The 14,495-nt window shown below is 34.4% G+C and overlaps 1 protein-coding gene across 13 annotated transcripts in view; it reads left to right on the top strand.

The window, feature by feature from the left end:
* Positions 1 to 14,495, top strand: part of para (sodium voltage-gated channel paralytic) — a 57,635-nt gene that overhangs the window by 28,181 nt on the left and 14,959 nt on the right. For 4 of the 13 annotated variants that reach the window (XM_018507886.1, XM_018507892.1, XM_018507936.1 and 1 more), the window contains 13 exons: positions 993 to 1,264; positions 1,378 to 1,551; positions 1,642 to 1,992; positions 2,114 to 2,348; positions 3,723 to 3,854; positions 4,475 to 4,607; positions 4,691 to 4,815; positions 4,960 to 5,222; positions 5,304 to 5,477; positions 6,202 to 6,324; positions 12,355 to 12,477; positions 12,954 to 13,148; positions 13,218 to 13,463. In XM_018507886.1, coding sequence (XP_018363388.1) covers positions 993 to 1,264; positions 1,378 to 1,551; positions 1,642 to 1,992; positions 2,114 to 2,348; positions 3,723 to 3,854; positions 4,475 to 4,607; positions 4,691 to 4,815; positions 4,960 to 5,222; positions 5,304 to 5,477; positions 6,202 to 6,324; positions 12,355 to 12,477; positions 12,954 to 13,148; positions 13,218 to 13,463 — 2,546 coding nt within the window. Of the gene's footprint in view, positions 1 to 992; positions 1,265 to 1,377; positions 1,552 to 1,641; positions 1,993 to 2,113; positions 2,349 to 3,722; positions 3,855 to 4,474; positions 4,608 to 4,690; positions 4,816 to 4,959; positions 5,223 to 5,303; positions 5,478 to 6,201; positions 6,325 to 8,789; positions 8,913 to 12,354; positions 12,478 to 12,953; positions 13,149 to 13,217; positions 13,464 to 14,495 lie in introns of all 13 variants that reach the window. The other 9 variants (XM_018507962.1, XM_018507927.1, XM_018507953.1 and 6 more) reach the window with 7 other exon arrangements.

Genomic DNA, 14,495 nt, shown 5'->3' with positions numbered 1-14,495 from the left:
CAATGACTTTGATGGTCCATAACTCGGACCCCAGTGGGCGGATTGTGGACCACAACCAGTGTTTCGTAAAGGGCTTGAAACCAGCTTTCTCATCCCATGGTGAAAAACTAGGGGTTCCATTTAAAAAAACCATCGTGACCCCTGAATGACCTTCAAAATGACCTTCCAAGGATTTTTCAAGGTCAGTACCATACTTCCCCCGTGTAACCCTAAACTTTTCATACGAAACATTTTTCTCTATCCCTACTAGTTTTCGAGATATTTGACTGGATCACTTCAGATGGTCCACCCTGTATATTCGCACAAAAGACGCAGATTTGAGTTTATTTCACGTTATATCTTGTAAAATTAATCACGCAAGAACGCTCATTCATAATTAGATCTATTTTCTCAGGAGAATTAAATAAAAGTGAAGGTAGTCAAAATTTTGTTTCATCCTATGCTCCAGAAAAATTTGTCTATTATTACGCTTAGTATAAGCTCCGATAATCAACGGTTTGTCTTTAATTATTGAACACAAAGTTTCCTGATTCTGTGTTACAATGAACTTCCAATGAATATTCTCAAGATGTGAATAATTTGTTTTTCTACAATTAGTAAATGGACATTATGTTGAAAAATTATTGTAATACTGATGATGGTCTCTAATTTAAGACCGAAACGTTTATTATATTAATGTGAAATCGATTGAAATATAAAATACTAGCTACCAACATCTTACGTTGTGGTGTATGCCTTTGTAGAAAATTCTCTGTTATTAAAAGATATTTTACTTTCAAAAATATTTTGTAAGAAGTTATTATAAAGTACGTTTATCTAGATTTACGCGATTCATTATTCGATGTGACATTTTTAATTTCGCCACGCCTTCTGCTTGCCTGCTTGCTTGCCTGTAAATATAATCTGTGATCTCGAAGAATGAGCCTGACCAAAGAAAAACCTCTTTCCCCAAAAAGAGTGGTGCCAGACAAAATTACTAACGCGCGTTACAGTTTCGACCTATTACTTTCCGACAGACGACGATGAAGAACCTACATTCAAGGACAAGTTAGTGGCCGGAATGTTTCGTTGTATCGACATCTTTTGCGTCTGGGATTGCTGTTGGCTTTGGCTCGAGTTTCAAAAGTACGTGTCCCTGTTGGTCTTTGATCCATTCGTAGAGCTCTTCATCACACTCTGTATCGTCGTTAATACGCTGTTCATGGCATTGGATCACCACGACATGGACAAAGATATGGAAAGGGTACTCAAATCTGGTAATTACGTAAGTATCAGTTGTGTCACTTTGAAATAAGAAAAGTGATATATATACGCCTAATACATCATACGAATTTAATCAAATTAACAATTATGTTGATGATTCAATTCAAATCCTAGTTCTTCACGGCGACATTCGGCATCGAAGCGACTATGAAGCTAATAGCGATGAGCCCAAAATATTATTTTCAAGAGGGCTGGAATATTTTCGATTTTATCATCGTCGCTCTTTCGCTTGTGGAGTTGGGTCTCGAAGGCGTGCAAGGTCTATCGGTATTACGATCTTTCAGATTGGTGAGTGTTATTCTTTTATTGTATTATTATTCTGTTAATCGATATAAGCAATTTAATAGCACGAGTTATTGAAAATTTGATTTCTTTCAGTTGAGAGTGTTCAAGTTGGCTAAATCGTGGCCTACGTTGAATCTGCTGATTTCCATCATGGGCAGGACAGTGGGCGCGTTGGGTAATCTAACGTTCGTATTGTGCATCATCATCTTCATCTTCGCCGTGATGGGTATGCAGCTCTTCGGCAAGAATTACGTCGATCACGTCGATTACTTCCCGGACGGTGATCTACCCAGATGGAACTTCACTGACTTCATGCACTCGTTTATGATCGTTTTCCGAGTGTTGTGCGGAGAATGGATCGAATCTATGTGGGATTGCATGTTGGTCGGTGACGTCTCTTGTATACCCTTCTTCTTAGCTACCGTCGTCATTGGTAACTTGGTCGTAAGTACAAAAGCGAAATCTTTTCAATAGCAATTTTTTATGTAATTAGTGCAAGATCCTTTCGCGCATATTAAATTATTTTATTTGCCAACGATTAATTATGTTATGTTTCCACGAATAGGTCCTGAATCTCTTCTTAGCTCTGTTGCTCAGCAATTTCGGCTCATCGAACCTGTCGGCCCCGACTGCGGACAACGACACGAACAAGATTGCGGAGGCGATCGATCGAATAGCGCGTTTCATTAAGTGGATCAAACGAAATATCCTTGCTTTTGCTAAATTGATGCGAGCCAAACTCACCAATCAGATATCCGATCAGGCGCCAGGTGAGGGACCGTCCAACAGTTGGAAAGAAGGTTTATATCCAATCAGATCGCTTGCTGTGTGCGCTGTGTAGTTCGTGGCACTGTCTTTCAGTTTTTGCTTTACACTTCTTTCACACGTTTTGCTGGTGCCAGTCGGCGACCGATGTAATAGATTAAATATATCACGCGTGATGACGAGCTATGAATTACAACGACGAACAGAGCGGACGAGAGATTCAATCATATTTTGTTTTGTCCAAAATTATTTTTAAGTGACATTCAACATTTGTTTATTTTATATTATTTTAAATGTTTTCATTGATTTATCATTTTTGTAATATTTGCTATCGATCATAAAACATACGTCGACTGGTACATTCGATTTATTATGCAGATTCCTTAAATTTTACTTAGTTTGCTATTATGCTTCGTTAAAATCGTTGTAACATAATTGTAATTGCATTGTAATGTAATTTTATTTACGATTTAATACGAATAATAAACACTTTCCCTAAATTTATTACAATCAGCCCAGTTTGAGTCTAATCATATTTTTGATTGAGTAATTTTCGAAAATAAGATAAAATCGAATGGTTCAGTGTGTTTAATGCACGATGATATTAATGCAAATTAAGTTTTGTTTCGCTGATTAGCTGCCTGGCAGTTATACGTTGCTATGCATTTTACTTTGGGAACGTATTTTATACTACATAACTTCGATGGCAATGAAGTTCGTCCAACAATTTATCACTAAGCAGAAATAGACACATACATAAAAAATCACATGATGCACGCTGCATTTCTTTTCGTACCAGACTGCTGTAAATTTTTCTGATCAAATTCCCGGGAAATTAATTTTTCGTTTGATTTAATATAAAAATGCAAGCAAATATAAACAATGTAATTCTTCAAATACATATACCTACATATATTCTAACATTTAATTAAATATACAAGCAATTTTTAAATACCTTTCATATATCTTAAAAACGCGTTATATTTAAATGATAATCTGAAGAGCAATTCATTAGATTTTTATTCCGATGAATTTAGGTGTTTTAAAACCACTGACAGTAAAATTAACAGCGAATGTGTCAATGCAGCAAGTATCATGCGCGAATCTACATTGTGAATCATTGACACACTATTTCGAACTGGATTGGATCACTGATATCATTGGACATAGATGGCATCATATACGATTGCATGCAAACATGATCATGTTACTAATTTGATCTGATTCCTCAATTCAACGTGTTGGGAATCGCGACGGAAAACAATCGTGCCCGTGTGTATGAGCCTGTATATACGGCGATTGGATTTTTATCTATACAGTATTTTGTATAGTTTCCAGCGCGTTTCGATTTGTTTTCCGATACGAATTTCCTAATAAGGGCGGGTTAGAGATTTTATATGACTGTGCAGATGGGATTGATCGCGATGGGGACCTAGATCTTGCAGATGGAGAGTTGGACGCATACAGAGACAAGAAGAGCGCCAAAGAGCTTAATCAGCTTGAAGTTGCTATTGGTGACGGAATGGAATTTACTATTCATGGTAAGCGTGGAAACAATCAAAGTACAATTCATCATCAATATAACAATAATCCTTTCATACTGTATAGTTATCGTTTTTAGCTGACAGAGATATTGCATAAAATGTCTAAGTATTATATATTATATAAAATAATAATAAAAAGATTATTCGTTAAAAATTTTTTGAAAAACTGTTACAGGAAATTGTAAATTTTTTTCATAATTATGTAATTGATTAATTGAAAGATAAAAAGTGTAAAGTTTAAAATTAATCCTCTGCCAACAATGGGGGGACTTCAAAAACACAATAATTTAAATCTGTAAAAAAAAAATACAATCGAACTTCTAACATACGATAATAAAAAACTTTTTATTAAATTTTTCATGAGTATGTAAAATTTTTTTTAAATTGTAGTTCGGAACAACAACATGAAAATTTGCGTTTCAAGTTCAAAGACTCAGGTTATGGTCGAAGGATGAAAATTTTACATTGCTGACGAAGGATTAAAAACTTGTTACACAATTAAGAATTATATAAATTCTTTTTTTTTTTTAAAAAACTTGTATTCCTGATTAATTAAGTTCCAAAAAAAATATTGTATAGCTGTAATTAATATATCGAATTTGATTCCCTTTTCGAAGGAGATCTGAAGAATAAACTGAAGAGGGGTAAGCTGTGCATGAACAATACGAAAGTTATCGCGAATTCAATAAACCACCACGATTATAGACTGGACAACGATTATATTAATCAGAACGAAGATGACACTATCAGGTCGGTTAGATCTTTCATAAAATTCTCATGTATCTTAGACAATATCATTAAGAATACATCTTATTCGATCGTTCTTTTAACAGTAACAAATCATATGGCAGTCACAAAAACCGCGCGTTTAAAGACGAAAGTCACAAAGGCAGTATGGATTCGTTAAACGGGGAAGAGAAGAAAGATGCGAGTAAAGAAGATTTAGAACAGGAAGAAGGTAAGCGTGGTAGTTTATCTAACTTTGCAAAATTATTCAAAAATTTGAAAGAAGACATCGGCAAACGGTAATCACAGATTAGAAGATTTTTACCGTCGCGTACATTTCAAGCTAATAATGATAATTGAAACTACTTCTATCCAGATTTAGAAGACGAGGGTGAAGAAGAGGAAGATCGACTCGACGGCGAGATAATACAAGCGGACGAGGATCCTATTCAATCGAGTTACCCGGCCGATTGTTGTCCGGAAAATTGCTACAAAAAGTTTCCATTTCTGGCCGGCGATGATGACGCTCCATTTTGGCAAGGTTGGGCAAACCTGAGATTCAAGACCTTCCGGCTGATCGAGAACAAATATTTCGAGACTGCCGTCATTACCATGATCCTTCTAAGTAGCTTGGCCTTGGTAAGATAATTTCCTTATTTTTTTTATAAATCCAAGATGTATATTTAACAATAAAAAACAACGTGCGAAACCGGTTTACAGGCTTTGGAGGACGTTCATCTTCAACAACGACCTGTCCTGCAGGACGTACTATATTACATGGACCGAATATTCACTGTGATCTTCTTCCTCGAGATGTTGATCAAGTGGCTGGCTCTAGGCTTTAAGAAGTACTTCACGAATGCCTGGTGCTGGCTCGATTTTATCATCGTCATGGTAAGTCGTCTTTTTCTCTCTTCGATGCTTTAACCCGATTATCAGAAATACTTGATTTTGTACAATGTGTGCAATTGAGTAGCCTCGTGATTACTGAAAGATGATGATTCAACGTCTATCCGAAATTTCAATGAAGATTCGAATGCGTGAATTAAAAATTTCAATATAATAAAAGCTTGATTGCACACTTGACAATTTACGAGAGAGTCTTATCGTTCTCGAATGACTTCATACGCGGATCAATTATTCGCCGTATTGCTTTCGCGTTTGTACATTTACGTCGCTTCGAAGAATAGCAACACGATATTGGTAGCATGTCATCTGATCTTGAAAACAAGTCGTCATTCATAACACGAGATTGCAGAAAAAGGTATCCGTCCGTGCTTCGATAACGGAAATTTAAGTACTTGTAAAGATAAAGAAAATATATTTGATGATAAATAATTAAGTTTTAAATAAGATCATCAGAGTCGATGCACGGATGATTTTTTTCTTGAACTTTTACCGCGCAAAGAGATCTCTCTCGTTTTTACATTTTATCTCCTATCCCCTTCTTTTTCTTTCTCCACTTTTAAAACTTGAACAACTAATGCCGACGTGCGAAGCAATGTGGGAGCCAAGCGTCGAAGCTTCCGGTGGATTTCTCTTGATCGATCGTCATTAAGTATTATTGTAAGAACTAATGCATAATATGTCTCGTCTGATGAATATTTGATGAAACTAGCTATCGCTCATCAACTTGGGTGCTGTCTGGGCCGGTGCAGCTGACATCCCGGCCTTCCGTTCCATGAGAACACTGAGGGCTTTGAGACCTTTACGAGCAGTCTCACGGTGGGAGGGCATGAGAGTAAGTCATCGGTCGACGAGGACTTAAATGAACAATAATGCAAAGAAAAGCCTGATTCGGCTTATCGCAACGACGTTTGATGGATCGTACGGAGCTAACGGATCGATCACGTTATCACGACAGCACGTTTAATTTGTCCGCCGTGCGGACCTCCGATTGACGAGGGACTGCCGGTTATGCATGGATTGTTCCTTTCTCTCTCTCTCTCTCTCTCTTCTCTCTCTCTCTCTCTCTCTCTCTCTCTCTCTCTCTCTCTCTCTCTCTCTCTCTTCCTCTTAAAGTAGTGACAATATCGGGAACGAGTCAAGACGTGTCGAAATCGTTTTACAAAATCGAAGATTTAAGCGTTGACTCATATACAACATTAATATAGAAAATTATTTCTAATGCGAGATATTTCTGTGCATACATTATCAACTTTTCTTTACATAAGTCAATTTTTATCAAACAAATTTATTTGATCAAAATTAGTAAATTTGTAATTTTGTAATTTTGTAAAAAATATATTTTTACTGGCTCTCTCTAATCTGCTAAACATTTTCGTGAGAAAGCAATCGTGGAAAAGAAATAATTCCGTTTATTAATACTGGCTATGGAGTCAAAGCGAAAATCAGCGATCTCATAAAACAGGTTGGATCTATTTCGGCTCGATTTCGAACGATTGTTAAATCAGTGATTTAGATAGAGGTACGATATCGATCCGTTGGACGCAGTACGAAGCTTCGGCTTTTGAAATATCTGTTGTGATAAATGGAAACGAGGTGAAAAAACAGAAATCTTAAGGGGCTAAGCGGGAAGAACAGCTACGGCGAGGATAGCTTGTATTACGGTGTATTATGGTGTACTATGGTGTGCTTACCGATGTGCAGAGATACACTGGCGTCTCTACTTGGTGTCTGCACTGATACCTGCGGTCATTGTCGTATATTACTAGCTAAAGTCGCCTATGTACGCCTTTTCTAACAGTCTCTTGGTACCAATGATCGTTGTGCAAAGTACCGAATATTTATACATGATATATATATATATCTATATATATTATATAAATATGCTTTTTGTGTAGTGTAAAAATTTCCTCGTACGTGTGTGTGTGTGTGTGTGTGTGTGTGTGTGTGTGTGTGTGTGTGCGCGCGCGCGCGCGCGCGCGCGCGCGTGTGTGTGTGTGGATGTACGCGCGCGTGTGTGTGGTGTTACGTGCGTCCTTTATGCGCGCAACATGTAATATGTTTATTGAGATTTTTCTTGGAGCGTCGCGATGCTTCATCGCGAGTATATATATATATATTTTTCAATTATCGACCAGATAATTGAGATGTGAGCAAATTTAATTTCTTTCCCGCTTTAATTGATACAATCTTGATTTGTCAAACATGGTACAAAGCTTTCGTATTCGTCGCGTGCGACGATAAATTAAATTAAAACTCGCTTGATACGTCGCGATCGCAAGTATGACAAACCTTTTCGTCTGTTTCAGGATGCAGCCGATAGTACTTGCTCGTTATAACGATAATCCCGAGCTGTTTGTCGTTCTATCTATCTCTGTTTCTGATTGCGCGTGTGTGTGTGTCTATATATGAATACATATGTATTTCTCCACGTACACATGTAAAAATATATATGCACATACATACAGTTATGTATATCTCCTGATTACTGTTAATTGCTATATGTGCCGTACCTGGAATCTATTGCCTCTATCTTCCTTGTTTATATAATTGTCGTATTATATTAATGTAATGTGTCTTCTGTTCTATAAGTACCGTTATGAAATTTTTCCTATTTTTCTAGCAAGTCTTAATTTAATTGACATATGCAGTAAATAGATAAGCTTTGCAATACATCAACTATTTTCTAAAAGTTCAGATTTTTTTATGGATATATATTTTATAGTAATTTAAATATTCTATCAGTAAACTCTGATTATCAATGCTTTCTAAATGTATAATATTCTTGGGATTAATTTATGTTTACAAAATCTAAGATAATTTATTTATCAATGCGTGAAAATATACGCATTGATGAATATCGTGAAACGAGTGAAAGTGCAAGAGAAAGTTGTTTTCTCAACATTGTGTTAATTGTCTGCTAAACGAACGATATGCTCTCTATTTTTGCACGAAAATGACGGTACTTACAGAATGATGATACCGTAATGTATATATGAGTATTTACATATATATATATATATATATATATATATATATAGCTAGAGAAATATCGAGGCTCTCCATAGATCGACAGCCCCTCGAATTTCGTCTTTGTACAGATATCCAAATGTCTTAATTCATCGTGGAGTCGAAGGAACGCAGTAATACGTCGATTTCGTCTTTTGACTTCCTCCCTTCCCTTCTTTCTCTTCATCCTGGCCTTATCCCAATGTCCGTGAATCGTCGGAATTGATCAAGTCTATCCCTCACACGTCTATCTACCTCTCGCTGTGATTCGCTCTCGTTTCTCGCTCGCAGGTATCGCTCATTAACTTCGTAGCGTCGCTCTGTGGCGCTGGCGGGATTCAAGCCTTCAAAACAATGCGGACCCTAAGGGCCCTAAGGCCGCTCAGGGCGATGTCTAGAATGCAGGGGATGCGGGTATGTAGCCCACCGTCTCAGCAGACCTTGTCGCTTGCTCTACGTCTGCCGTGGAGAAAACGGCAGAGTCAATCCCCCATGTTTAATCCCTTCAATACCGGGGAGTATAACAATGTTTCTTAATCCCCGTCAACGATATTTATCATCGAGAGGAACAACGTCAGGAAGAACATTCTTTTATATGAATATCTACTTAATCATCGTAAACGAACTTAGTTGAGCTTGATTTATTTAATCAAGCATAAAGTAAACTGTTGCATTATAGAAAAGTTATTAAACCTATATCATGGAATAGATAAATTTTTTTTAAATAAGAACTAATCATAAAAAGTTTAAGATTGATACACAAATTTTGAAATAACTATTTGATTTATTTGCAAAATTTTTAGCTAAGATATAAAAATATGTTACACGTTTCGAGATTACAAAGGGAAAAATTTTACAACATAGTCTTGGCTGATATAAAAAAAGTTTACTAGTTAAATCTATGTAATTTTTTTCTCATGATGCGTTATCTTAGCTCTTAGAGTTCATCAAACTCTTGCTATTACAAATTGATTTTTATCTATCGTTTATAAATTATTAGATTATATTGCCATCATTTCCTGTCTCTCACATATTAATACTTATATATTATCTAATTAAATTCTCGCACAAGGAATAATAATTCTCAGATTATATGGACTCAAAAATCAATCATCATCGTTTCCTTTTTTTCCATAAAATTCGACCGATTACGTTTATCAAGAGCCTGCATCGTTGTCAATTATTTTAATGTAGATTGCAAGTAAAAAAATTGAGCACTGAATACCTTATTCTTCAAATATGTGTATATCTAATTTCATTTTCTAATATCTTTTGAACGTATATATATAAGTTAAATAGAATGGTTACTTCCATGAATCATTTATATGTAAAGCAAATGCAAATATATAATGACACTCTTTATCAAGATATTATCTTCGCAAAATATAAAAAAATAATTTCATATAAATTTTTATTATAACTAAAAAATATGGAATATATCTGTGACATTCGGTGATACCGACTCTTGAAAAACTGCAAGATCGTCGATCTGGAATCGACTGAAACATAATATTACATTTTCTTCCTGTTGCACGGGAACATGCTAAAATAGAGGCAGTCGCGAATGCACGGCAGAGCTTAGAAATGCGAATGCGTGAAGCAGCGCGTAGATGATTCGTCGTTCACAACCGATCAACACTACACTAATCGAAAAACACGCAAATAGAACATATAGAAACACGCGCTTTCATCTTTACATTGTCATTGATATACGAGTTGTATACCATCCCATCTTCGCGCGAAAATGTCTATACGTAAAAATATTTACAGCAGTACATTTAAACTTTAAGATCAAAATGGAACATCATGTGTATCTGACTTTGTATATCACGAGCCTGATAATAGTACGTGTGACAGCGTTACACTCCGGAAACTCTGGACATATACACACACAAAAAATTTAGCCATATTAAATCTCTATTCATATCGCATTTAGGATTAAATATAATTGAATTTTGAAATATATTTATATTCGATATATCGTTACAAGTATTATTTCGGTCAGTAATATTTTTATATCGGTAACGTTTGCAGTCGAATGTGCGATATGAGTATACAAAGGGATACTTTATTCATCTCTCATAACGTGTAGTGTGAAAGCTCGCCTTTTATAATAATCGCGACGAATCTCCTCGCAAATACTCATACTTATATCATATACTCGCAACACAAGGTCGCTGAGACACTGGGTTGTAGTAATTACTGTCATGCCCACGCCCTGACACTTCTTCTATTTTACAGTAGATCGCTGCAAATCGCTCCTTGGAGCGCTCAATATTTTATTTCTTGAGTTTTGCTTTTGCACGAGACCACGAAGGTAGCAGGATACGATTGTTTCCGAATTTACAGGATTCATATGTTTCCCAGGAAACTTTAATTCGTGCATAAATCGAAAAGAGAAACTTTTTGATAAACAAATGCAAATAATTCTGGGAAACATATTAATCACACGGATCGCGTAAGTTATCTATAGAATTCTAAGTTGCTCTTCTTTTTCAAATATTATATACTGAATGTCCTGAGAGAGGAGGAAAAGTACTAAATTTATTGAAAAAGAGGCTAGATTTCTAAGGGAAATTGTTTATCTAAACATTTAGCGATTGGGTGGATTGTCCACTTCTCGTCATAATTATTCCTTAAGCGAAATTAAAAAAATAAGGTCTTTTACCGAATAATATATAAGCTGCATAATTTGGCTTGCTTATTAATGCTCGATGTTTAAAAAAAGCTGTTTAATTAAATATTCGACATAATTTAGGGAAACACTCAATAAATTATGCCCAAGTGAGAGCCCGCATTATTCGTGTATATTTTTGTGGGATATTCTGTATATAAATTGCTTAGACATAGTATTTGCAACTGGATTGCTTAGTAGACATGAAGATCGAATGCTTGCTTGCTTTCGTCAGCTTTTCGTTCGTGCTGTAACTTACGCTTGCTTTACATGTTGATCTTGCCTGTGGCTTTCTTTCTTTAGTACACCCGAGTATGGAACTTAACTGTAGATATAAATTTACACGATGCGCGTTATCATCACTGATCCATGATCAATCAAAGTCACAGTTACATATTATATTTAATCAATTATATTAATTGTAGTTAACTTCCGTCACTTAAATTACAATTTACATACACACTAATGAAATGACATCTAAATTAACCGCTCGTATAATGATCCGTGTATTATTAAAATAAGGAAATCATTTAATAAAATAAATGTTATTTTTCTGCCTGTATCATAAAAATAGATCTTTTGGTGTGTATGTAAATCAAGATCCGGAAAGTATTACTCAAATTCTAATTTATTTGATAGACATTTGCTTATAATAATCGTATATTTCGATTAATTAGGGCTATTTAAAAGTGCCTGTAAAGCTAAAATATCACGCACAGAATTAAGTCACTGCACAGAGAAACGCAATGTACAAATAAATATTTTATTCACGATTAAACTTTTGTTCTATTTTGTAATAATATTAAATTTCGAGCGAATATTATTTTATAAAGAAAATTATGATATATAACAAACTAATCGGATTATTCATTCTCAAGTATTATTAGAATAACATTTTATTTCAAATTCATTAAAAAATTCAACATTATTAATGTTTTTAACAATCATAAATTAAAAAAAAAATTAAATACATTATTTTTCTTTACTTAAAATATAGGATAGCTGTATCAGATTAATTTTTTTATGGGGTAAATAAATTTTTCGCGGTTTTAGTCTTAACACGAGCACATTAAGCGTATAGCGCGTGACACAATCGCATATAAATAAGCGTATAGATGCAGAAATTCTTAGCGAAATGTCACGAGTCTGATATCGCGTCTAATCGAATTTCGTCTCTCATAGGTAGTCGTTAATGCCTTGGTCCAAGCCATTCCATCCATCTTCAACGTATTGCTGGTATGCCTTATTTTCTGGCTTATATTTGCTATCATGGGAGTGCAGCTGTTTGCTGGCAAATATTATAAGGTGAATATATTTTTATTATTATATGCAAACAGAAATCGATAATCAATTTCCAGAAGGAAGACAAATATTCGTTATTCTTTAATTTTTAAGGGGATAAGTGGGGTGACACCTTAAGCATAGAGAATTTTCTTAAAAACTGTTCTGTGAAAAAGGGAAATAAAAAGTATTACCCAGATGCCCAAAAGAGAGTCTTAAAATTTATTATTTTTACATTCTTCTATTTCACAAGGATACAACTAATGTAAAAACTATAATATAATATAATATACTAGTAAAAAATATATAACTATAAAATTAAAATTTTTGGGGGTATTTTGAGCATTCCATCCACCAACTTGAGTATTCTTTAGACCACCTACGTATTTAAAAACTAAATAATTCTCGTGACTTATTTTTAAGAGACTTTTCTTTCCAAATTATGGAATTTGATTCGAAAAATAAAAATATCATGCTATATAATTTCACTTTCGTTGCAGTGTGTCGACGCGAACAAGACGACGCTCAGCTACGAGATAATACCGGACCGTAACGCTTGCAACACCGAGAATTACACGTGGGAAAATTCGCCGATGAATTTCGATCACGTCGGGAAAGCGTATCTGTGCCTATTCCAAGTGGCGACTTTTAAAGGATGGATTCAAATTATGAACGATGCGATCGACTCTAGAGAGGTGAGTAATGTCACAATTTTTACTTTTTATCGATATACATGTTGTAACACATCGCTCAATCGTTTACAGATCGATAAGCAACCGATTCGCGAAACGAACATTTACATGTATCTCTACTTCGTGTTTTTCATTATATTTGGATCGTTTTTTACCCTCAATCTGTTTATCGGAGTGATCATCGACAATTTTAACGAGCAAAAGAAGAAAGCTGGCGGATCCCTTGAGATGTTCATGACGGAAGATCAGAAGAAATATTACAATGCCATGAAGAAAATGGGCAATAAGAAGCCTCTAAAAGCCATTCCTCGACCGAGGGTAAGTTATATAAATAATAAAGACATTATACATATATATAATAATAGGATACAATTTGTTTTCACTAATCCTTTTTTTCTAAAAATAAATTCAATTTAATATAAGTGTGTGTGTGTGTGTGTGCGTGCGTGCGCGCGCGCGTGTGTGTGTGTGTGTGTGCGTGCTACACAATTTACCATTTATTCAAATATAGAAATTTGAATTTGAATTATAAAATAAAAATGATAAAGATTCTAATCATTCACATTCAATTATTTCCGTAATAATTTTTTCGCTAAAACGTGTTGATAGTTTTAGGGTTAATTAATTTAAGTAAATAAATTTCCCACCCAAAAAAACTCATAATTAATTTTATATAATTAATTACAAATAAATAAAACCTGTACTGATTATTTTTGCTAAATAATAATATCGAGAGTTTTATTATACACGTAGAAATTAAAAAATTAAAATATTGTTCACAAAAAATTAACGGACAGTTATATCTATATATAATTTTTATGGTGAAATATTTATATTAATTCATTCTAGCCAATCCACATTTTAAAGCAATGAATCTGTGAATTATTATATTCAACTGTAATATCTAATGCACTTTAATTTTTAATTTTTACTACTTTAGATGTAATAGACAATAATTTAATAGTAACATATATAAATCATATACATAATGTCATTATAAATATATAAACTTTATTATTATTACTATTATTAATGTATAGATTTCTATGAGGAAATTAAGAAAAGATTTTTTATTCTTTGACTTTTTCAAAATATTTTTTATTTTATGTATAAAATTTATGTAATTTTTACAAATTTATTACCCCAAAATGAAGAAAATGATTCAGCACTCACCAATACGATGCACAGCAGCGGAGTTGTAGTACAGAAGTTAATCTATAAAACATAAATATGCGCAAATTATAGAACACGCGCGCGCGCGTAAAATAATTAATATTTAAAAAAATAAAGGTAAATATGCAGATTAGGGGAGCCCCCCCCAATGACCTTGACCTTGACATATGTTGTCAA

The sequence above is a fragment of the Trachymyrmex cornetzi genome, unplaced genomic scaffold (genome assembly GCF_001594075.2).
Source record: "Trachymyrmex cornetzi isolate Tcor2-1 unplaced genomic scaffold, Tcor1.1 scaffold1093, whole genome shotgun sequence".
Classification (NCBI taxonomy): Eukaryota; Metazoa; Arthropoda; class Insecta; order Hymenoptera; family Formicidae; genus Trachymyrmex; species Trachymyrmex cornetzi.
The sequence above is the reverse complement of the archived record's forward strand: the minus strand, read 5'-3'. Positions and strand labels throughout refer to the sequence as shown.